Source organism: Amia ocellicauda, chromosome 7 (assembly GCF_036373705.1).
Source record: "Amia ocellicauda isolate fAmiCal2 chromosome 7, fAmiCal2.hap1, whole genome shotgun sequence".
NCBI lineage: Eukaryota > Metazoa > Chordata > Actinopteri > Amiiformes > Amiidae > Amia > Amia ocellicauda.
This window is the reverse complement of record NC_089856.1, coordinates 47,797,261-47,821,838: the sequence shown is the minus strand read 5'-3', so window position 1 is coordinate 47,821,838 and position 24,578 is coordinate 47,797,261. Positions and strand designations below refer to the sequence as shown.

Genomic DNA, 24,578 nt, shown 5'->3' with positions numbered 1-24,578 from the left:
GCTGAGAAACACTGTTTAAGGGATTAAAATGCCTTCACAGGGCTCTGCTGCTCGCTGTCTGATCGCGGTCTGTGTGCCGCTGAGCGCTGCGTCCCGAGGCACAAGGACGCCCCCTGGCAGCCACACAGGGGCACTGCGCTCATCCCTGAAGCTCTGCCGGTCACACAGCTGTTGAGCTGCGTTGTTGAGCGGAGCGACGGGGGGGTCGAGTGCGTCCCTTGGGGGTCTGGCGGCAGCAGGAGCCCGGCCAGGTGTCGCAGTGATGAGGCCCAGGGCCCCCCCGGCCGGCACCGGGAAGGAAGCGTAAGGCGTCTTCAATGGACACCGTGCCACAATGAGCTCAGAGCGGGCCGAGCCGCGCACTAGGGCGAGGGTCAGGCTATGTTTAGCCCACGCCTCTGAGGGGCAGCTCTGTTGATATAAGGAGTCTGAGCCGGCTCGGGCCACAATCCCCTCATTGATGACTTTTTTTAGCTCCAGGCCGCCCTGAACACGCTGAAGCCTGTCCACGGCCCCTCGCCCAAGAATCTGTCACCATCCGTTACTGTGATGAGGTCATGGTGCCACAGACGCAGGGGTGCGGGGGTGAGGTGCGTTTAGATCACTTTCATACTCTGCTTTTAAAGATCTCTCACATTCGCTCCCTCCATGTGGCAGTGGAATCAGAGTGGGATTTAAAGCGAGGCGGCCGGGTCGGTTTCTCAAGGCCGTTGGGTCTACGAATCCCCACTCCTAGCGTGTGGGTCGGCTGCTTGTGAACCAATACTCGTGTCCAGGCGAGCTGATGCCCATCCTGCAGCTGCCACGCCTCCACACAGAGCCGGGGCAACGCCGGTCACTGCGGACCTCCCCGACACCGGGCAGAGCATCCATTCAGCCACGACACTCAACCCGCGGTGCCAATAAAGACAGGCTGCTACAAATTGTGTTACTTTATTTATTGTACAAACAGGCAAGTCACACAGCGGCACAGGATGGGTACCGAACAGCCCGACAAAACAGCACCATCGCCGCGCTTTGCAGCTCCACCACCAGCCTCTACATGACAAAGTAAAAGCAAGGCAAAGCAGAGGAAATACAAAAATGCACAGATACAGCAGCCGACTTGTCATCGCACTTCCGGCCCTTAACAACTCCTGCCTCGATCAGAAAGCGACGCAACGAAAAACAGAGAACGTTCAGCAGTCGAGCGCGAAGCCTGACGATGCCAAGACCCCCAGAGTTGTCCGTTCTACACCAGCCCCGCAAGCGGATCGATGCACACAGCCGGGGTCAAGGGTCACGCACAGGTCTGGAATGGGGGGGTGAATGTCCGGAAGGGTCCGATTCTGCAGAATGTCCCGGCGCTCTGTGGAAACGGCCCTCGCTATAAGTAAGCGGTGATTGGTCACTATGCGTGTTCCCCCTCCGCCGCCGCGCACGGGTCACGACAAACCACGGACAGAGAGAGGGGGCATGTCACACGGGGGTTTGCGTGGACAAGGGGGCTCCATACTGGGGCCTGTAAACACTTTGGCGCTGGGACAATTAGGAGCCCAGGAGGAATAAACCCGGTATATTGAGATCAGAGACCAGACGCCCCGGGTTTGAACATTCAACTGAATGGCGCCATTTTACAAAAAAATAAATACAGCACGCATTCGAACAGAACCAAAAAGACAGCCCCCTCCCCAAGGAAATCTAACAGAAGCCCCCTCTCAACATGCTGCTCAACACACACACACACACACACACTGCTTCAATCCTCCACAGCCCCCACAGTCCCAAATTCTGTCCGCAGTCTCGCCTGTTCGTCTGTCAATGAGCTTCACACCCCCCCTGAAAGAAACCAGATCCCTCACCCACACGTCTCTACTGCGGAGAAGATCCCAGAGAGCGCCCCCCACCCCCCTGTGGCCGCCCAGCTGCCGGACCGGCTGTGCGAGGCGACCGCAAGGAGAACAGGTGTGGTCTCCCCGTCGGAAAGTCAACCCAAGTGCAACCGTCTCTCCCGCGCTCTGATCGTTTACCCACTCGGTTCAGGCACAGGATGTGAACAGGACGGGGGCGCGAGGATCATTCGCTGATCTCTGTACAAACGGGACAACACAGACCCACTTTTACCTGCGACCGACCTCACAAGCAAACACACACACACAAGCACTCTCACTCGCAGGCACACACACGCACAAGCAGTCTCTCTCACAAGCACACGCACACACACGCACTCTCTTTCACAGGCACACGCACATACAAGCAGTCTCTCTCACAGGCACACGCACACTCTCTCTCTCTCCCTCTCTCTCTCTCTCTCTCGCGCTCTCTGTCACAAGCAAACACACGCAAGCACTCTCTCTCGCAGGCACACGCACTCACAAGTACACGCACACACACGCAGTCTCTCTCACAAGCACACGGACTCGGTCTCGCACGCACACGCACGCACGCACACACACACACACACACACACACACACGGCAGCGAACTGTGAACATGCAATAACAACACTGATAAATGGCCGCCGGCGCCCTCCGCAGCCCGAGGGAGAGAAGCACGACGGACACAACGTGGACACTCAGGGCTTTCAATTAAAAAAGGAGAAGTGCGAAAAACTGAGCGTGTGTGGGGGGGTGGGGGGAGCACGGTCAAAGAGAGAGAAACAGTGCTCCCGACAGCGAGACGCGGATGTCCCTGTACCGAAACGGCCCAACGGGACAGAGCGGCCGACACCGCGGGGGCTGGTTTGTCAGTCTGGAGTCGAGCCGCGCCGAACCCCAGCCCGGGGTCCCAACACCGATCGCCGTGACCGTCTTTAATTTCAAGTCGCTGGGAAAAAAAAATGAAAGGATGTGCGGGGGCGGCATCTGAAGAATCTCCTGTGGTTTTGCCGGGGGGGTCAGATTCCTCGTTGGCCGCGATTCCTCCTGGAAGGGGGTGACCGAGGGAACAAGAGATGATTAAGCTGGGCGGGTGTTTGCGAGAACCGGGAGTGACTGGGGGGGGGGGGGGGGGGGGGGTGTCTGCAGTCCGTGGGAAGCCATTACTGTAAAGCGGAGGAAGAACCGGTCACCGCCACCTTGCTGGGAGGGGCTCTCAGTCGTCCTTCTTCTCTCGGGGGCCGTCCTTCTGCGCCTGGAAGGAAACACAGATAACAAGGTGAAGTGAATGTTGATAGAGTTTAAGGGGCTGCTGGGGGGGTCCCGGACACGAGGGGCGTCGGCCCAGGGTTCCTCATGAGCCGAGTGCAACGGAAACCCAATAGTGGCGTGTTTGTTTACCCTGGGACATCCGGAAGCAAATTAAATGTTAACGCTCTGCTTCAGGGCCTTGCAAACACACACCCGCACACCGACACCGACACGCCTGCGCCGATCAACAGGCACTTGAAAAAGAGGAGCTTTTCCAGATCAGCAGGGACACACGCACCCGGGGACACAAATGGAAATTGGGCTTCAAGGCATTCAAGACAGAAAACAGGAGACACTTCTTCACACAGAGAGGCGTCACAATCTGAACAAACTCCCCAGCGATGTGGCTGAACAGACAATGTGGGAACATTCAAAAACAGACTGGATAGGATCCTTGGATCACAGTGTCCAATCGAGAGGAGCCCATCCGCCCCATCGTGCTCGTTTGGTGTCCATTAATAACTAAGTGATCAAGTCCCCACGTAGTCTCCTCTGTTCCAGGGTGAAAAGGTTCAGGTCCCTCAGTCTCTCATAGTGCTTTTCCACCGACAAGGAGCCGGTGCCAGTTCGGAGCCTGTGCCTAATTTGGAACCGCTCCTTGCTTTTCCACCGCAAAAGAACTGGCTCACTTTTTCTGGCACCAAAAACTGCTGGAGTTCAGCCGCCATGTTTAAAATGCCAGCAGAGACGCGAGCAGTGAGGAGAGTTTTGATTGAAAATGAGCGAAATCAGCAGCGAACAGCGGTCTGTCAGACACTACAGTAACAATATGTGTCACAAGGTAAATAACTAGTTAGTTGTTGTCAAATGGCAGCAATTAGAGGCGACTGAGCGCAGCTTCCGTGTCAGCAAAGCTGTGTTACAGCGATATTATGATGATGAGAGTTAATGCGACGATATAGATTGAACAGAAATGTTTGTTCATGAACTGGTCAATAACTGGTCCGGTGTTACGCTGAATCCAGCGCCCCTACGAGTCATGTGTCCTGGGTTGGTTTGCGCATGATTAATAATTTATGAATAAATAAATGTTCTTAGCACAAGGGCGAATTACACAAAACACACATTGTACAGTAAGAGATCAAATACACAGTAAGATCCGTCATTATATTATTATTATTATTATTATTATTGTGTATTTGTTAGCAGACGCTCTTATCCAGAGCAACTTTGAAACATAAGAGCATTGCTGCCTGTCAATGCAACAGTGATTTGGGACCATCATCCCAGACTTCATCAATCAGCACAATTTCCCATCAAACCATTAACATCACCTGAGATCATCGACAGGTTATTGATCTGCCCGCGACTGCGCCGCAAATACCATGTCGGCCCACAACTGAATATTATCTAAGTCCCTTTGAATAGCCTGTGCTGCCAAGATTGTATCTGCTGAGCCGCCTATTTCAGTATTATCTGCAAATTTGACAGGTTTGCTAACTATCCCAGAGTGCAGATCATTAACAGCGCACCAGCAATATGTCCCACAGCCATGCCCTGCATGGGTTCGCGCTGCCGGGATGTGTGAGGAATGTGCGGCACGTCTCTCTTTCTAATGAACTACTCTGACGTATGTGGGTTTGCCGACTCAGCCGCAGACGTGTTTATGTTCGGCCACCTGCTGCAGCCGGCACATACCACTTGGTGCCGGGCCGCTCAGATCTCCAAGCCCAGATGGTGGAGGTGAGGCAATTTGAGCGGCCTCTCATTCGGGGGGAATATTTGTGCGACTGTCCATCTATTCAAAAGGAAAGGAGTAGTCTTGGCCTGGAAGACGAGACACGGACGTTTCGCCGCGCAGCAGCCGCGGCAGACAGGCAGAGCATCCAGCTGCTGCGCGTTAACCAGCGTTCCTGTGGCACTTCAGCGGGATCAGTCTCGGGTTCACTGCGCTTACAGATCTAGAACCGGGGGTGAGGGCCGTCACTGTCCGGTGGCCCCGGGGTGGGCACTGACCTGCAGCTTGGAGTGCTCGTCCAGCAGGCGGTCGTACTCCCGGGTCAGGTTCTCGGCCTGCTTCTTGATGGCCTTCACGTCACCCTCGCACTTCTGCAGCGCTGCAGGGACAGAGAGCAGAGAGGGTGTCAACAGCGGCGCCTCACTGGGACGCAGGGTTTGCAATGCGAATCAAGCCACAGCTGCGGAGGGACGCTGCCCGGCGCGGACACTCGGCCGTGCCCGCTCTCTCCCCCGGCACGCGGACTCACCTTTCTTGGTGGTGTCCAGCTCGTCCTTCAGCTGGTGCACCTCTCCCTTCAGCTTCTTGTTCTCCTCCTCCACTCCCGCTCTCCCTCCCGCCTTCTTCCCGGCCTCGGGCGCGGCGATGCCGGCCTCCCGGAGGGTCTGTGGAGAGAGGCGGAGACGCGTGAGCTCCGGGTGCGATCGGGCTCCCCTCAGAGACCACAGAGCCAGCGTGTACATCGAGGGGGGATGTCAGGTGGAGGAAGCAGTTCTGGACGCCGCGGGGGGCACCAGGCCGGGTGACAACACCGACCCCTCGGAGTCGACAGGCAGGCCATGCCAGGCACTACCTAAACTGTCTCCCTCCGCCTGTCGGTGCCAGGCTGGCTCTCAGGTCTCAGATCAGCCCTAACTCTCGGGTTGGCCGCCCAACATCGGACCCCCCCGTCTCAAACCTGGGACCGGCCCACGTCAGGGCACTCACCTCCTGCAGGGTCTCGTTCTCCTCCATGTACTTCTTGGCAGCGGTGCTGGCCCCCTCGGCCTGCTTCTTGAAGGCCTCGTTGGACGCGATCATGCAGGCCTGCTGGGACAGGAGCGTGACCAGGCGCCGCAGCAGACTGGGGGGGGGCGAGAGAGCGAGAGAGAGCGAGGGAGAGAATAAACAGTAATAATTATTTAATACATCCTGGAATCAGAATCTCCCTGATGCGAGCGGGCGAATAAGATCCTGGCGAAGGACAATGGTGCCCCCAGGTGGCATTTCTCTCCTGCCTCCTGTCTCTGGTTTCACACGGCCTGCACTCCCTCCCCCCCACACACACACATACAGGAGCAACGCTGCACCCCCCAGGGGTGGAAATAGAGCCAGTCTATTAATAAAATAGCAGGGGGGAGGCTATACAGAGTGATGATATGGCGGGGGGGACATTGTGTGAATGGCGTGGGTTCCTGCACCGAAGGTAATCTCCCCCCGCCCCCTGGGGTTTTACAGTGTCAGGGCTCGTGATGTGTAATACGACCCCCCAGGCTTTAAATACGTGCCACGGTATTTCTGCTCGCTACTGTACACCCCGGGAGATAACCGAGCCATTCAGCACACCCGCCAAGCACCAACACACTGGGGGGGGGTTCGGGCACGTCCGCCGAGTTCCCCCCGCCGCCTGAGATCTGAGATCTTAATTTATTTCAATCAGTTAGAGTTCATTTTCAGTATGAAACTGTAGGCGGAACTAGAAATCTCCAACTTTTTATAAGCGACAATTTAAAAAGTCAAATTAGTCCAATTAAGTAAAATGGAATAAAAACCACCTGGGCAGGGCAGGAGGGCCCCACATGGCTCTCAGCTCTGCAAACCTCTCCCCCTGCAGCGTTCAATAAATAAACTGTGAGATTAAATAAACTAGGAGTCCAATCTGTCCAAGTCAAGGCACAGGCACGCAGACCGCAGAACACAGAACCAGTCCGAAGAATTCAAACAACAAAGGCAACGGGGCCGGAAGTCGGCCCAGGAAGCCCCCCGTCCTGGGACTATCGTAACCCGACGCGGGGACACTCACAACCAGAGCAGCAGGGCGAAGCCGGCGATGTAGAGGTTCCTCTGGGCGCGAAACAGCTTCATGTGGATGTGCTCCACCGCCGTGGGGTTGTTCGTCAGGTCCACCTTCTCCGTCACGCTGTACTTGCGCACCTCCCGCCCGGCGTCTGCCAGAGAGAGAGGGAGAGGGAGGAAGGAGAATTTGACCAAATGTGATATCAATGAGGAAGGAGGGGATTCAACTGGTTTAAATTAAATAAACATGTGCACTAAACACTGAGCCTCAGCACCGCCTGGTTCTGACCCAATAAAGCTAAACCCATAACCCTCACACCCACCCTGACCCCTGCCTCTCCACCACGAGGCGCCGCACTCACCGATCAGCAGGAAGACCAGGATCAGAATCAGCACCACGAAGTAGGTGTTGCCGTAAGTCATGATGGCCTTGACCAGCCGGGAGCGGAAGATCTTATTCCATCTGCCGGGGGGGGGACAGAGAGTGTGAGATGGGCAGGCGGAGAGGGACCGGCAGCAGAGCCAGCCAGGCGGAGTCTCACACACGAGCACAGACACACGCCGTGCAATTCCGGCTCGCAAACAGTCAAACACCTGGGAACAGAGGTGGTGTGGGGGGGTAGTCTTACCGGGTGGGGGAGATGAAGGGCACACACAGCAGCAGCGTGGCGAAGACCTCCGCGTACAGGAAGGTGGCGACCGCGGTCCACTGCAGGCTCATCGTCACGGCTGTCTGGCTGCGGGGGGCCGGCGGGGGAGACGTGTACATTAGCGACACTGACCTCACGGAAAATCAGTCACAAGCTGGTGGGGGGGGGCGGCTGCCACTGTATCAGCTGATATCAGCTGCATCACTGAGGAGCCACTGGGGGCCATTTGCTTTGATTTCCTGTGGCAGAGGCACAGCTGCTCGGGATAAACTCCCACCCCCCAGCGATGGAAGGGGCCGCGGAGGGAAAGCAGAACAATGAAAATAAAACACATACATATTTTGTGTGTGTGTGTGTGTGTGTGTGTGATGCCGTTTACACGCTGACACAATCGACTAAAATATATCCGCAAAGCCAGAGTCACATGACGGAACTGTGTGGAACTGAAGGAACGGGGTGACACGTCAACGCGCCCCATTGGCTACAGGTGCTTCATCCGGGAACCACGCAGCCTGTCCCGCTGCATTTCACAACACTGCCCCCGACACACCCTGCGGTGTCAAACCAGGGGGGAGTGCAAGTGACGGAACAGCCCCCCAGTGCGGAAGTAAAGCTCTGCGCAACACGAGCGCCTAAACCGCCAACATCATCATTATTATTAGTAGTATTATTATTGCTGCTAAACAGGACTGAATGTGAGCGGACACACCTGCACTGGACAGAGGCAGACATGTTACATATTAATATACGTGTGTAGCGATTATAAACGGTGCAAAGGCACTGGATTGCATTTTGAATATTGCATTGTAACCGCAAGTAGGTTATATACAGATACACACACGCATGAACTAAACCAAACCCTGTAATTGAACAATCGTGTACGTATTGTTCATAAAAGTGAAAGATGACACAATCACGCTCCCGGCTCCCGGACGCTGGTCGTGTCTGCTGTTTGCTGTTTGCTGCTGGTGAAACTGACCTTAATCTGGGGGTGAATCCGTCTCGACAAGCAAAGGCGCTTTTCTGTCTCAGCTGCTCAGTTCCTGTCTGCGAAACTCCAGCTCAGCGACACTGCGCGGCCTGACCCTTCACCTTTGACCCGCCGACGCCGGAAGGACACATCGCAGGAACCGGATGTGCGCCCTGCCGTGCTGTGACCGCGGGGCGGCGCTGGAGGAGCTCTGTACTCTGTATCTACAGTGTGTATGTATTTAAAATATCTACAGGGATCATACCTGAGCTACATTATACAGGATATGTAGCATTGTATGTCTTTTTGTCATAAATGGCACTTCGTATTAAGATCAGGGCAAAAAATAACACCCTAAACTGGTGGTGAGAGGGGAGGGGAGGGGAGGGGAGGGGACGTGGCGGTGTTAGGGGGTTACAGAGCTAAAAGTGTGTTCCTATTCATCAACAGACTGGAAAAAAGATCAAACTCATCCTCCGCAGCGCTTTTGTTTGCATAGTAAGCAAGTTTATTCCTTAGATTTGTTACAAAGTTAAGTTAAAACAGAATTGTAGGTAGAAGGCAGGAAAAAAGGACACGTATGAAATCAAGTCCAAAAACAGGAAGAAGCAACCGAGCCATAGAGTGAGTCTGAGTTCCAAGTCTTTGTACGTTTCGCTGTGTTTGTTCATGAACCCCATTATTATTATTATTATTATTACTCCCTTAACATTATTGATGAGGCACACCTGCCCAGAAAGCCCCACAACGGGATCCCCTCAGGCTGCACGATTTGCGAACACAGACACAAAGGCACTGTCCGCCGAGAGGCCGGCACCCAGAACGGTCCTGCGCCATCCCGCCAGGCTCCACCTGGGGCCCTCATGGTGAAATGGTCCCTTTGGCATTATCTGTGGAGGACCAGAAACGAGCAGGGTCTGATCCTGTCGCGTGAAGCCGCGGTGGAGTTATATGTGCTTTCGTTTTAGAAGCCGTGTAAGATGTGCATGCGGTGCGTTAAAACCCAGGAACAACGTCAAAAGAGTGGAACAAAACATGGTAAACACAAATAACAATTAAAAAAGTACTCGGCCCGGCCATTCGAAGAGTCGAATGTCACAAGAGAGAGAGATCCGAACGAGTCCTGCCAGTCAACGGAGCCTGGATTCACATTCACAGCGTCACGAAGGGGCCCCAGACCGAGGCCCCTTGAAGACCAGGCTCTTGTGGGGGAGACGTCGAGAGAAAGGAGGAAATAAACTTGAGAAAATAAAAATAATACTGGATTAAAACAGTCGCTACTTCAGTCTATGATGAAACGGCTATGATGTGGGATTTGTTCGCTGCTCTGAAACCCTGCGGTCTCTGCAGGTGGCCCCTAAGGCCCCTACAGCTGTAACAGACGGCTCTTTCACGAGCAACTCCCAGAGAGAGACAGAAAGTCATATTCAATAAGACATCATTGTCCCATAAGACCTTTAACTTATCTAGAATTGGGTTTATAATACAGCATGCGTTTCACACCGACGGGAAAGCTTTCTCAGTTTGTGAGAACTACGGTTTTGATCAGGTGTCTCCGGGAGGACTCTGTCTGACGTGGGACGATGTCTGGAGGAGTCTATGGTCCGTATATATTCATTTATTAACGGATAAGGGTGTAGCGCTTTTGGTTTTCGAAGCCTGTTGATCTCTGCGGCGTGCGAGCATGGCAGTAGGCGATCGGACGCGGTGCGGCCTTTGTTTTTTGTAGGAAATTCAAATTGAAACCCTGCAGGAGGTGACACACGAACCCTGCTTCATCGAAGTCTGCTGTTGCATTGTGGGAAATTCTGATCTTATTAGCAGGTGATGAAAAAGGAAGCCAATTTCCTTCCACTGCAACCCTGGACAGCATGCCATTATTATTATTATTATTATAGTGTTCTGAATACGATAGAAAATAAACTAATTCATTAAAACGAATCAAAAGACACATGGAGGTTATTGCGGTTTAAAGAGTCTATGGAGGATGATGCGGACCCGAATCGGGGGACGTCCTGCACGGGGACACGTGTGATGGGGAGCAGCAAAGACAGAGGACCCTTACCGAGACGAAGGGGAGTCCAAGAGGCCCCGTTTGTGGCTCATGCTCTCACTGCGGGGCGGGAATCTGGTCTTGGGGGCCGAGAGGAAACCGTTAGGGGGCTGTGGAGTCTCCCGGATCTCAGTCACCAGGGGGAGGGTCACAGATTTTGGAGGAGGAGACCGAGGAAGGAGACTGGGGAGGGGGTTGTCCTCCTCCCGGGAATTCGGTTTTGAACTTCGGGACTTGATCTGCAGTGGCCGTGGGGGCGAGGGGCGACTTGAGCATGAGCCAGGAACGGGATTTACCAGGACCGCGGGGGAGGCAGCCTATAGGAGCTGCTCAGGGGACCCCCTCTCACCGGGCCAGACCCTCCCCCAACCCCAGGGGTGTCTCTTTCTCCGAGCAGCTGGAGTTGCACTTTCACAGTAAGGCACGCGTGTGATTCCAGACCTCCCTCCTGCCGTGAGTCTCTTGGCACGCCGGGTGGTGGCAGCCGGTGTGGGGAGGTGGCAGCCGTCCCCCCGTTCCCAGGGTCAGACCCTCGCGTTAGCAGCCCTTCTCCTTTCCCAGGTACCTACGGACAGAAGGAGGAGAACGGATGAGTGCGTGAGCCCAACGGGCCGAGCAAGCAGCATCTAGACAGGGGTGACTCGGGCCCGTCTGTGTTGACCGGGTCCAGGGAGACGGCGGCTACGGGCAGGCGATCTGAGGAGGCCGAGGCCTGGGTGTCCCTCTGCGCTCTCTGGCAACCCTGTAATAGCAGAGGACACCAGCCACGCAACAAGAGTTGGTCTGCAGAAGACGGAAATTAATTTGTGTGTAAATATACAGTACTGTGCAAACGTTTTACGAAGGTGTGAAAAAATTCTGTAAAGTAAGAATGCTTTCAAAAATAGACATGTTAATAGATTATATTTATCAATTAACTAAATGCAAAGTGAGTGAACAGAAGAAAAATCTAAATCAAATCCATATTTGGTGTGACCACCCTTTGCCTTCAAAACAGCATCAATTCTTCTAGGTTCACTTGCACACTGTTTTTGAAGGAACTCGGCAGGTAGTTCGGCCCAAACATCTTGGAGAACTAACCACAGTTCTCCTGTGGATTTAGGCAGCCTCAGCTGCTTCTCTCTCTTCATGTAATCCCAGACAGACTCGATGATGTTGAAATCAGGGCTCTGTGGGGGCCATACCATCACTTCCAGGACTCCTTGTTCTTCTTTACGCTGAAGATAGTTCAGTCGCTGTATGTTTGGTGTCGTTGTCATGCTGCAGAATCAAGTTGGGGCCAATCAGATGCCTCCCTGATGGTATTGCATGATGGATAAGTATCGGCCTGTACTTCTCAGCATTGAGGAGACCATTCATTCTGACCAAGTCCCCAACTCCATTTGCAGAAATGCAGCCCCAAACTTGTAAGGAACCTCCACCATGCTTCACTGTTGCCTGCAGACACTCATTCGTGTACCGCTCTCCAGCCCTTCAGCAACAAACTGCCTTCTGCTACAGCCACATATTTCACATTGTAACTCATCAGTCCAGAGCAACTGCTGCATTTTTCTGCACCCCAGTTCCTGTGTTTTCATGTATAGTTGAGTCACTTGGCCTTGTTTCCACGTCAGAGGTATGGCTTTTTGGCCACAAGTCTTCCATGAAGGCCACTTCTGACCAGACTTCTCCGGACAGTAGATGGGTGTACCAGGGTCCCACTGTTTTCTGCCAATTCTGAGCTGATGGCACTGCTGGACATCTTCCGATTGCAGAGGGAAGTAAGCATGATGCGTCTCATCTGCTGCAGTCAGTTTCCTTGGCCGACCACTGCGTCTACGGTCCTCAACGTTGCCCGTTTCTTTGTGCTTCTTCAAAAGAGCTTGGACAGCACATCTGGAAACCCGTCTGCCTGGGAGAGACCTTGCTGATGCAGTAGAACTGCCTTGTGTCTTGTTGCTGTGCTCAGTCTTGCCATGGTGTCTGACTTTTGACAGTAAACTGTCTTCAGCAGCCTCACCTTGTTAGCTGAGTCTGGCTGTTCCTCACCCAGTTGTATTCCTCCTACACAGCTGTTTCTGTTTCAGTTAATGATTGTTTCAACCTACATATTGAATTGATGATCATTAGCACCTGTTTGGTATAATTGTTTAATCATACACCTGACTATATGCCTACAAAATCCCTGACTTTGTGCAAGTGAACCTAGAAGAATTGATGCTGTTTTGAAGGCAAAGGGTGGTCACACCAAATATGGATTTGATTTAGATTTTTCTTCTGTTCAAAACTTTGTATTTTGTTAACTGATAAATATAATCACATGTCTATTTTGAAAGCATTCTTACTTTACAGCATGGGTGTGGGTGTGTAGGTTGATTTGTTCTATTCAACATTAAGAGATTGTTTTGGGCTGGGCAGGTGTTGAAAAACATGAAACGGCCTCATTCACATTCAGATAAGTGAAATAGTTTCTATCACTGTCGTGGATAATGCACTAAAGCCTTTATACTCCCCACCCACCCTCACACACACACTTTGATTTCTGTCACCGTGAACAAACTTAAACTGACCGCTTTGCTTTTGAAGTGTAACATGTTTAAGATCTTGATTGTGTATTAAATTAACTCCGAGGCCGAGCCCGATCCCTAATAATTCTTCAAAAGGTTCCACAGACTTTGTTCTTTGTAGTTTAAAGAGCGATTCTGCCACAGAGCCAAACAAACAGGCTTTCCACACGTACGCCAGCGGTGAGAGTGTGGAGGGAAGGCCTTGCCCTTGAGATCTGATACCAATGCCAAGCTCTGCCAGCATGTGGTTCGGCCACCAATTATGTAGAATAAAGCGTTCTGTGGAAGGAAGGCCACAGCCAATCAGGGCTCTGTGGAAGGACCACCACAGCCAATCGGGGCTCTGATTCAGCGTATGCGCCTCCAGTGACGGCTAGCACACACACGGCCCGATCCGCCACTAGCGCTTTGCATTGGCGAGTCCCCTGTCCCTGCCAGGACCCAACCTCTGGGTGCCCGGTGCTCTGGCTGGAGATCCCCCCCCCCACTGCGACTCAATCCCCTCACACAGCGGCCACCATGAGGAATCGCTTCACGCGTGTTTTAGGAAATACCCAGAACTCATTTCACATAACTCCCTTGTCAAATGCAGGCGGAGGGGTTAAAGGGGGCCCGACTCTCCCTCTCTGCAGCTGAAACCCATCATTTTTAAGCCCTTTTTTCCCGCTGTACCACAAAACCCATTATTGACTAGACTCGAGATGGAACTGCTACCATTTATAGATTCTGATTTTTAACAGCACAAACTCCGAAAAGGATAGAAAATTGGTGGTAATTAATTGTCCCCTTTTCTCCAGTTTTTGTTCCTGAAGTTTTCAATTATTAATTCACACAAAGTTAAGTTCCCCCGGTTGTTTTCTTTCCATTTTTCTTTTCCAGTTTGCAGCTCCAGTCGTGAAATAAAACAAGCACACTGGTTGAAGTTTTTTTTTTTGTTTTTTTTTTCTTCTTCCTTTTGGTTCATTGGTTTTCATTATATAACGTAACGTCTCATTAGTACAAGGCACAAGCATTTATTTGCCGATAAATAAAAAAATGAAACCCTTCATTATCCCCCAAGGTATTAACAAAATAATAGATAACAAACATTACCGTTGAACATAAATTACACAGAAAGAAAAGATTTAAAGTCTAAAAAATATAAATAAAAAACACATCCCCTTTTCCCCCTGGATACACATTAATCTGGTCTCTCAAACACGGTTTGTTTTCAAATTCCATCAACATTAGATTATCCTTGTGATTAAGGTAAAAGTTTGGATCACTTCCAAAGTACCACACACACACACACACACACACACACACACACACACACACACACACACACACACAGTCACACCTAAACAACATACTCCTCCAACAACCCAGATTTCTGACTGACAACTAAAAAAAAAAACAGAAAGAGGACGCCATCGTTTTAGCCAGGAAAACCTCTGAGCAGAATCCCCTTGGCCCACAGGGTCAGACCCTCAGTGCCTCTCGTACCCCGAGCCTCGTCTCTCTATAAGAACGGCCCCGGAAGTACGATTCAAGTGCTGCCCCCCCCACCCCACCCCACCCTCTGTACATAAACCCCGGACTAACTACGAGCACAAAAACGCTGGTCAAACACTTCAAAGTTACCGGACAAAAAAAAAAGTAAACCTTGAACTGTTCCGTGAATTCCGTTTTCATACGTTTGAGGTTTTTCCGAAGCGAAAAGTGCCGTCTCAAGCTGAGAATTTTGATCCTGATCCCCCCCCAACCCCTGGCAATTCAGTGTTGAAGAAGCACATTGACAAACCGTCTCATTTATTTTGCCCTCGCTGCCTTTACTTCACACACACACAAAGATAATTATGTGAAATGAGTTCCTGTGGGGCCCAGAGTGGCATCTGGTTTGTTTTATTCCAGAGGTAGCCCCTGGAGCCTGCGGGGCCATGCAGTCTGTCTTCTGGGTCCCCTCGGACTTAACCGGACCGGTCATCGGCTAAACTGCAGCCCCTTAGCGCTGTTTCCAGCAGCTTTGGGCAGGAGGGTGGGGGAGGTCTCAGCAGGTCCAATGAAGAGGTGCTGCTCATTTAACACGCTCAGCCTGCACTCCACTAGAGCCGTTACAATCCGATGAAGCTACCCGTCACTACGTGTGAAAAACATTAAACTCAGTGGCAGTGTGTGTTGCTTAAAAACATTTAAATAGAGTATAGTATAGTATAGTGTAGTATAGTATAGTATAGCTGCAGAAATGGTTCTACTCTCACGTTCTGCGCAACAGGTACTGTTGGCAAAGTCGGGAGGCGCAGGGCCCTCAGACACATGAGCGGTTTGGTTGGTTTTGTTTGTTTTAATAAAAATAAAAGTAAAAAATAAAAAACCCTCCCCCGATCGCAGCAGCCTCTCAGCACGGCGCCAGAGTGGAGAGTTTAAACGCTCACACAACTCAGGCCTGGGGGACCACAGTGTCTGCTGGTTTTTGCTCAGGAGATCCCAATGACTTGATATCATTATTTACTCAGATGAGCTTATCTAAAACTTTCAAATTATAGTTTTATAGCCAATACCCGACAATTCGTTTGATTCAAAACACTGAACGCACAGAACATTTCAGAGCCTGGAAGAGAAGGGTTCAATTAATTAGACCAATTAAGGAGCCGGGTTGGAATGAAACCCAGCGGATCCTGCGGCCCCCTAGGACTGGAGTCTGACACCCGTCTTAGACTCCGTCCCCAAAAAAGCCATCGGTTTCCCCGACACCCACCCAGCCAAACCCCTGCTCTTCCGCCTCGTGTCCCAGTCGAGCTCACAGATCCGTCAGGAATGGGAACCCGTGCAGTTCCCCGTTTATAAAACAATAACATAATGGCTTTTGGATTTAAAGTTAATTATCCAACTCTAAGGACAACTGAAGACTGACTTTTGTTTTAGTTTAAGCGTTGAAAGAGAACGCCAAAAACTAAAACAAAGCTTCAAACGCACAGACTACGAGTGCGGCCGGGGAGCCCGGGAGCCGGCTCCACCCAACTCAAGGGGCAATAATAATAATAATAATAATAATAATAATAATAATAATAATAATAAACCAGAGTAACGCAAGAACATTTGGCGAGGGGGGGGGAGAAACATTCAGTTTTGTGTTTTGTTCTCAAAAATAAAAACAAATTAGTTTCCATGCACATAAGAAAAAAAACATTAATCAGAAGAAGAGAAAATAAAATAAAACAAACTAAAAACAGGTGTCACATCTATATACAATGTGTACAATGCATCTGACAATCCAGATTGCTTTCTTGTGTACAGCAGTAACAGTAGTGTTAACAGCCAGTTAGTTAACAGGTCAGGTGTCACAGAAGCAGCTCTGAAGTGGACGGATCGCATCTCTGTAAGATACTGTTTTAAATGCACAGGAGTAAGACCCCAAATTACTTTATAACTGGAAGGGTGTTAGAAGTCAGTCCTGGTGGATTTTGATCGGAGACTATCTCTTTTGAAAGTTCCTCGACCGGTTAGACGGTCTTTCAGTGCGATCCGTCACCAAACAGGACGTCCTGCATCTGCCTGGCTGCCGGGAAAAGCAAGTAAAACCAGTTGAGCTCCTTCCCTGAACGCTGCTCAGCCAAGGCTTGGTTTACCCAGTAACTGGCGACGCCACATGACAACGCCACATACATGGACTCGGGGCTTATTCTGCCACAATCCAGCGAGCGGCACATGGCATCTGGCTTAGATCCTCAAATATGTAGCCGAACAGGGATAGGAACAGGCACCGCCGAGGTCACCGCCAGTCAATATCACACCGGACCAGTCAGACCTGATCTCCAGGATGTTTAAAGTGTCCCTCCTCCCCAGTTATCGCCAAGCCCCTTTTGGGTCGGTTCCACAGAAATGAGATGTTAGCTGCCATAGGGACACCCCCCACCACCCTGCTGGCGTCGCCGCTCGCTTTTGGCGAGTCGTGCGATGATATCCGTGTTGGATCTCCCCTTAGTCCTAAGAAGTGGTTTCCCCCAGAATTTCCTAAATTCTACACACGTAAGTTTGTTTTGCATTTTGTTTTCAACAAAGTCCACTTTAGGCTGTGACGCCTGACCTTTAACCCGCAGAATTAAATTATATATAGTCTCGTTTGGATTTATTAACATTGATTAGTACTGTACAGGTAAACGTGGTTCTGGAAAAAGGCACAGCATCGCAGGGTATCAGATCTGGTTCTTAACTGGCAATTATTTTTATGAATTTTCCTCCATCTTTGAAGTGCATCTTCCATTATTTATCCCCCCCCCCCCCGGCCTGAAGCGTGCAGAGGAAACGCAGATCGCTCCTCTCGCTAAGGAGAAGACGGCAGCAGCAAAAGCAGATTAAACATCTGTGCTGTACTGGCGAGGAAGGCTCTGTTGAGCCGGGATTAACTGTAATCCATCTTCCTCCTGAATGCGGACTCTAAACTCGTGCTGCCGTTCCACCAGAGACCGGTTCTGTCCCGCCAACACGCCGCCACACAAAACAACCTTCCGGGTTCTGCTCGAGGGGAACACGGGGGGCCTGCAGGGGTGCGTCGGTGTGGATCTGGGGTTTCTCCCCCTCTGGAAGCTGCCTTATCACGGCTACACTGGTTTTTAATTGGTTTTCAAACATGTAAACACAACAGCTACTTACATAGATTAGTGCAACATGTTATTGCCAGCGTTGGACTCTCTACCTTATGGGCCGCCATACATAAGGAATACGAACGAGTGATGCTGTGCCTTTCCGTTCCTTTTTCTGTCCCTGTCCCCCCCCACCCCCACAGAAAACAGGAGCCAGAACCATTTTATCCAAACAAAATAATAACAAAACATTTTAAAAACAGTAGGAATAGAAAAGAGGAAGAGGAGGAGGAGGAGGAGGAGGCGGCGGCGGCGATGACACGTTAGAGGGGCTTTAGTTCAAGTTAGAGGGTGGTTAGGGGGCGGTGGGGCGAGGGGAGTGGGGTGTGAAGCGGGAACGGCCCTGTTATCACTTCACTAGAACTGACTTGGGAAGGAAAGGGTCCGTCTCCAGGTCTCCGTCGTCCGCCACGTGGTTCCTGACGTGGGCCAGGGAGGAAGAGGAGGAGGAGGAGGAGCTGGAGGAGGCCAGCAGCGCTGCAGAGGAGTCGGAGGCGGAGACGGCGGCGGCGGAGGGGGCGGCCGGCGCGCGGGGCAGGCTGTACATGTACACGGCTCCGATGACCAGCCCGGCGCCCAGCGTGAACAACAGGTCCACGTGGAAGCCGAAGAGGTAGACGGAGGTGACGGTGGACACTACGATGGAGAAGGACGTGGCAAAGCCCTTGAGGATGTTGTCCGCGTACTTGACCACCACAGCCACCAGCAGGCCGCCGAACGCCTGGTTGAAGATGACACCCCACACTAGCGGGGTGTAGCCAAACAGGAAGCCCCTCTCGGCCACCGCCTGGCCGTCCTTCCACCACAGCCCCAGCAGGCCCAGCGCCGTGCCGAAGATGCCCAGCTGCACGTTGCGCAACCACACCGAGGCCGAGCTGCCCTTCAGGATCTTCTCGAAGTAGACGCCCGCGAAGCCTGAGGACAGGCAGGACACCACCACGGCCACCAGGCCCATGCCGTAGTTCTGGCCGCCGCTCACCACCGATGTCTCCTTGCGGCCGCCCTCCTGCTCCACCTGCACGATGGCCACGCCCGTGAACAGCAGCACCAGGGACACCCACTGCAGCCGCGACAGGCTCTTGCGCAGCATCAGCACCGAGAAGACAGCCGTGGTCAGGATCTTCAGCTGGTAGGTCACCTGGGGGCGGGGAGACAGAGGCGGCGGGGGGGAAGGACAGGAGAGAGGGAGCGTTCAGAGGCAGAGGAGGAGAAGAGGAAGAGGGAGGAGAAGCGGAAGAGGGAGGAGAAGCTACTTTAGCTAAACTTAATCAACGATGGGGGAATGAGAAAAACATACTCAACCTTCAGTCAGCCCACCCAAAAACCCTGGTTAGACTTTCCCCTGCATATATAGATGTCTATTACACGTCACACAGAGCCCACTGCACACACATCCCACACACACGGTGCCCGTTTGGAGCACAAGGGCCCGGCGGCGCTGGCACTGACCTGGAAGGTGGCGGCAGGCAGGTTGGAGATGGCCACGTACTGGAGGTTGTTCTGCAGGGTGTAGATGAGCGAGGGCACGGCCAGCTTCAGGGTGTCCATGTACTGCACAACGATGGCGTCATACAGCAGCCCCACGAACTCCCGCACGCTCCCTGTGGACAGACACAGACACGAAATGTTAAAGACCTCCACAGATGCCAACCGCAGAACTGAAAGGACTCGAGGACATCATCACCGCAGTCCCCCCCACGCATTCTACGCGCCCAACAGGCATGGCGTCGAGGAGGACGACCGATTAAGAAGGAAGACAAGAGTCTGAGCGGCCGGCTCATGCCCGACAGGACACTGCCGTGCCGCGGGGGGATCCCGGTGTGCTCTTACCGCGCTTCTGCACCAGGATGAGCAGCAGGCAGGTGAGCACCTTGAGCACCTCAGCCAGGACGACAGCGGTGGTGGAGAGGAAGCGGTCGCCGGGCAGCGTGCGCACGTAGCGGATGCTGAGGATGAGCGAGGCATTCTGCACCACCAGGATGGCCAGGCTGATGTACTTGAGCTTCTTGTTACCTGGAGGGGGAGCGCAGGAAGAAAAACAAACTGTGAAACCCGGTCGGCAGGCAGGCCCCGGAGCACCCCCCACACAGGCCGAGTCCCTCCGCCAGCGATACCCCCCCCGCATCACAAAGGCTCCATTGTTTCTCACACAATGGTGGGGGAGGTTTCTGGTCACTCCCTGCTCAAACAGCAACAGCCTCTTGGAGCGTCTCTCACAGACGCACTGTCAGACCTGACACACTTCGTTCTTCCTTTCTTTAACAGCTGTTTGTTTATGGCACTCTATTCCACCCACACACCCAATGCACAACGCACACAGCTCTTGGACAACCCTGATACACTGCGAACAAACATCCATCATAAACCAAACACACCTGGCGCACACACGAGGCACACACCCCGCATCTCTCTCCACCTCTCACGCACCGGTTAAACCCGGGACACTCTCCACACCGGGGCCGCAGAATCAGTTCTCGGGGATTAATTCACCGGCAGTCCGTCTCCCCGCAGTCCCGCAGGTTGCGCACTGAGCCGTGGACTCGCTCGTCTTTGAACTTCAGTCCCTGCCTGCAAACAAACCCACCTTCTCTCGTGGGACCCGTTCCGGCTCGCCCTGTTCTACATACGCCCGAGAAGCGGCCAGCGACGGCCAAATGATGTCACCGTAATAACAAATACCCGAGACAGAACCGGGCTGAAGAAGGGTCGATACTACAGTTTTGGTGATCAGACCAGTTCTGCAGGTACAGGAATGCAGATTAAAAGTACAGCTGGGGAGGGACAAAGTCAATCAGACGCACGCTCAGCCAAGCGGGGTCAGACCCAATAAACTCCACACTCTTCCACCGACTTCTATGGTGGTCTGTCTGAACTACTGAAGCAAAATGTGAGAGAGAAGAACAGCCGGTATGAAGTGCCCCTCCCAGACAGGCCTTATACAAAGACAGAGCTCTATTTTCCAGCAGCACATCAGGAGACACAACCAATTAGCCCAGATAAAGTGATGCAGTTTTATTAGGTTCAAGTTGTAAAGGTCCAGAGTTGCCCTGAAATAGAATCTGACATCATTCAGTTTACTATTATGGTCGCATTAATATATAGTACAGATCTATATCGTTTATATTTCTGTCACGTCTTGAACTCAGGTCTGCATGTTACAGGAAGGCACAGCTGAACAGTCACAGTCACACCAAAATTTATTATTAAGGTTATTAACTGTTGCTCTGTAAAGGCAAGCAAATTTGAAATATCCTTAAACTTCTTAAACTTATCAGTTGATACTTGGCATTACAACAAGGGATTGTAAAAATCAACAACGCAATCTAATCTCTTAGTCTAAGCCATCCTTTCAGTTCTCAGAGAAAGACAGACTGTGCCGAGGTATGATAGCGCTGCTATTAGCTCTCCACCGCATCACACGAGGGAACTTTGCTCGGACCCGCTCACAAACGTTACCTCGCGTGCGTTGCAATTGGCGTTTCTGACGCTGTCACAGCGCTGTGGCCCCAACCAACCCTCAACCTTACTGCTGCGAGGATGTGGTGTTGTCTGGGCAGGGCTGGAAAGTAACGAATGACAACTACTCTCGTTCCTGGGTCATTGTCTTGATCTGTTTGATCTGTTTCTATTATAGCGCACTGTAGTGTTGAAAAGCGTGTTTTCTGTATTGATGTACACAGCTGTTAGACCGAGCCGTTTATTATTTTCTTGTTTATGTATATGCTCTCGTTTTGATACACAATTGCAGAATGGCAGCTGATATAGCTCTGATCGACTCAGCAAGGTTCTAACTTTCCTTTTGAATTCAATCACGACAACTTAAGAAAAACTGTTCATGCAAATCTAGAACTACTTAAAGTCCATTAAAGTGAGTTTCATAAGCCCATACTGTTAATATACCGTTATTGTTAATTTCCTGGCTGGCAGTGTTAAAATAATTGTTAAATTTTTGTCAAAAAAAGGTTATTAATTTGTAGACAAGTGTGTGAAGAAAAATATATAATCGAAAATTGAACCGAATCGAAGATGTGTGGAATCGTTCCACCCTATTAGTGAGCAAACATTTGAAGAGCTTTGTGGCAAGCACACACAATTATTGCTATGGATATACTGCTAGAGGGTACCCTCTTCACATAATATACACAGTTTAATCTAAAACAAGTTATACGTCTTGTAATCCCAATGCTAAAAGCTTTTTTCAAAACGCGACATTTCACATTCCTGATTTATATCAAAACGCAATATCTGCATCGTGCTTGTTTTCAAATTAGCACTGATCTCTGACACGGTGAACGTTCATGATCACAAGGAACACAACCTTCAGCAATGCTGATGAAATATCAGACAATATCACACATTACACACCCATACCTTTTTTTGGAAAGAGATATTTCTGTAAAATACGGCCTCCTATTGGGACCAGTGATGTCCCCTACAATAAACTAACAAAGTATTATCAACATTTGTTAGTGTTAAGTTAGCATTTTGATTTTATTTGTATTCATTAGTCCACTTGTCCCCTTAGAGGGAAGGGTCTCTGCAAATCATGACAAAGTCATTACAGAGTGATCTCCTTTATCCTGCGGTGACATTTCTCTCCTGATGGGAGGGGTGTCTTCCAGGATGACAATGCCCATCCACAGGGCACGAGGGTCACTGAATGGTGTGATGAGGATGAAAATGATGGGACTCATATGCTCTGGCCTTCACAGTCACCAGAACTCAACCCAACTGAACACCTATGGGAGATTCTGGACCGACGTGTTAGACAGCGCTCTCCACCACCATCATCAAAACCCCAAATGAGGGAATATCTTTTGGAAGAATGGTGTTCATCCCTCCAGTAGAGTCCAGAGACTCGGAGAAACTGTGCCAAGAGCATTGAAGCTGTCCTGGGGCTCGTGGTGCCCAACACCTCACTGAGACACTGTATGTTGTTTTTTCCTTTAATTTGTCACCCGTCTGTGTGTGTGTGTGTGTGTGTGTGTGTGTGTGTGTATACATATACATACATACATTTAGAGTTAGTGTTTGCTTGGAGATCATGTGACAATGCTTTGTTTGATGAAAGTAACTGAGTAACTTGTATTCAGAGTACTTTTTAAATGAGTAGTTATTTATACCAGTACTTTTACTTCTACGTGAGTGGGATTTTTCAGGACTCTTTCCCCTCCTGTCTGGGTCTGTGCATCAATATCTGTCCTCGGGCAACTGAGCTTACTCTCCAGCGACAGCATCCTCACTGGGGTTTGTGTTTTAAGGAAATGAAAATAAGAAAAGTATTCAACGCCGACCTGCACAAGCTGCCGCACAGGAGCCAATGCTGGAGCTGCGGACGGGGGGGTTTATTGCATCTGCGCGGTGTTTGCACGGTGTGAAATGCCCGCCCTGCCCTGACAAACACGGCACCACACGGATGCGGGTCCGGTGTGTGTCGCAGCGGGGACCCGGATCTGACAGGCGCAGTGTCCGGCCGACACATCCAGCCCTGAGCCCCGTCAATCCCCCACACGGCTGACATCAATTAAACTGCTCGGAAAAGTGCAGCCCGTATCACCGAGCAATCCTGGCACACAACCGGGACTGGCAGCGTCCACCTCCCCGGGTGTGCGCCGCCCCCCGAGCCCTGCGCCCCGGTGTTTCCACCGCCGGGGGGTCCGGGTCCGCCCCCGGGTCCCTCGCCTACCGTACCGTTGCCTGCGTGTCTGCGGGAGCCTCCCGCCTTGTCCCCCGCCGGCGCGGACCCCGGCGCCTCGCTCCTGGCCGCCATGTTGGCGCTGACGTGGCTCCCCGGCCGCCTGGCGCTCCGCTCGGCGCCTCCGCAACGGCTGCCCCGCTTGTGATCGACGACAAGGGGGTAGAAACGTACCCCAGCCCCGGGTCTGTGCTGTCACCTGTCCGTGTCGGCGGTCGCTGTGCGGGTCTGTCTCCTCCCCGCGGATCTGTTGCCTCCTGCGCTTCCTGTTACACTTCCGGGTCACCCGGCCTGGCAACGGCAACTTCCGGGTACACAGAGCCACGTCTGCGTGACGTCACGGCACTGGCGCCCCTGCCGGCGTGGAGGACTGCGCTGCCAATTCATCATACCAATAATAATGAATAATGTTCCTGGGTAGTGAGTGTTATTTCCTAATTGCTTATGCCTCAGATGTGGAGAAAATGGCTATTAATCCCCTCAAACTTTGCTTTTGTGACCAGGACAGTGATATTGTGAAATGGAACTATTTCCAATGAGAAAACAGTATAATCGTAATCTCGAGAAACTACTCGCTTCTAAATCTTTTGCAGTCATTTTTGTGTTACTTTAGTATAAATACATGTCAATTTGGATTCATATGTTGTTTCTTTCTGACTTTATGTGAACGAAAAGACACAAATTCACCTGCTTTCTCATTGGAAATAGTTACATTTCACAATATCACTGTTCTGGTCACAAAAGCAAAGTTTGAGGGGATTAATAGCCATTTTCTATACTTTTGAGGCATAAGCAATTAGGAAATAACACTCACTACCCAGGAACAAAAATTGTGTTACATAGTGTAATATAGCACATTAAACATCAGCCAGTTCATGAGTTTGTTGTGGTAGTGGTAGTGGTAGTAGTACAGTAGTGGTAGTTGTAGTGGTAGTAGTGGTAGTGGAAGTAGAACTGGTAGTGCTAGTAGTAGTAGTAGGAGTAATACGTCCTCCCTCAAACAAGCAAATCATTGTAAAGTGACAATTGTTCACAAGATAACATACACCATTATTAATGAATTGCTGATTATTATATTTTTTTTAATAATTGCAAATCATGGTGGCATGCCATAAAATGCCAACATCCCAACCATCCACACA

At 51.3% G+C, this 24,578-nt stretch overlaps 2 protein-coding genes across 2 annotated transcripts; both read right to left on the bottom strand.

The window, feature by feature from the left end:
- Positions 1–923: 923 nt before the first annotated feature.
- Positions 924–8,673, bottom strand: bcap31 (B cell receptor associated protein 31). Its single transcript, XM_066710060.1, has 8 exons — positions 8,530–8,673; positions 7,530–7,637; positions 7,263–7,363; positions 6,908–7,052; positions 5,833–5,968; positions 5,375–5,510; positions 5,124–5,224; positions 924–3,111 (listed from the first exon to the last, which is right to left on the bottom strand). The coding sequence occupies exons 2-8, from the start codon at positions 7,619–7,621 to the stop codon at positions 3,073–3,075; spliced, it is 750 nt and encodes a 249-aa protein (XP_066566157.1). The 5' UTR covers positions 7,622–7,637; positions 8,530–8,673; the 3' UTR covers positions 924–3,072.
- A 329-nt stretch (positions 8,674–9,002) lies between these two features.
- Positions 9,003–23,711, bottom strand: slc35a2 (solute carrier family 35 member 2). Its single transcript, XM_066710058.1, has 5 exons — positions 23,433–23,711; positions 19,572–19,754; positions 19,191–19,342; positions 18,110–18,879; positions 9,003–11,138 (listed from the first exon to the last, which is right to left on the bottom strand). The coding sequence occupies exons 1-5, from the start codon at positions 23,509–23,511 to the stop codon at positions 11,111–11,113; spliced, it is 1,212 nt and encodes a 403-aa protein (XP_066566155.1). The 5' UTR covers positions 23,512–23,711; the 3' UTR covers positions 9,003–11,110.
- Positions 23,712–24,578: the final 867 nt, after the last annotated feature.

What these genes read in the sequence shown, in the direction of transcription:
- bcap31 (XM_066710060.1), bottom strand. Translation starts at nt 7,621, where the DNA reads ATGAGCCTGCAGTGGACCGCGGTCGCCACCTTCCTGTACGCGGAGGTC. An exon ending in CCTGGTCTTCCTGCTGATCG is followed by an intron (nt 7,053 to 7,262) that starts GTGAGTGCGGCG and finishes TCTCTCTGGCAG; the next exon opens with ACGCCGGGCGGGAGGTGCGC. An exon ending in GCTGGACACCACCAAGAAAG is followed by an intron (nt 5,225 to 5,374) that starts GTGAGTCCGCGT and finishes CTGTCCCTGCAG; the next exon opens with CGCTGCAGAAGTGCGAGGGT.
- slc35a2 (XM_066710058.1), bottom strand. Translation starts at nt 23,511, where the DNA reads ATGGCGGCCAGGAGCGAGGCGCCGGGGTCCGCGCCGGCGGGGGACAAG. An exon ending in CATCCTGGTGCAGAAGCGCG is followed by an intron (nt 19,343 to 19,571) that starts GTAAGAGCACAC and finishes GTCTGTCCACAG; the next exon opens with GGAGCGTGCGGGAGTTCGTG. An exon ending in ACGGACCCTTTCCTTCCCAA is followed by an intron (nt 11,139 to 18,109) that starts GTCAGTTCTAGT and finishes TTCTGTCCGTAG; the next exon opens with GTACCTGGGAAAGGAGAAGG.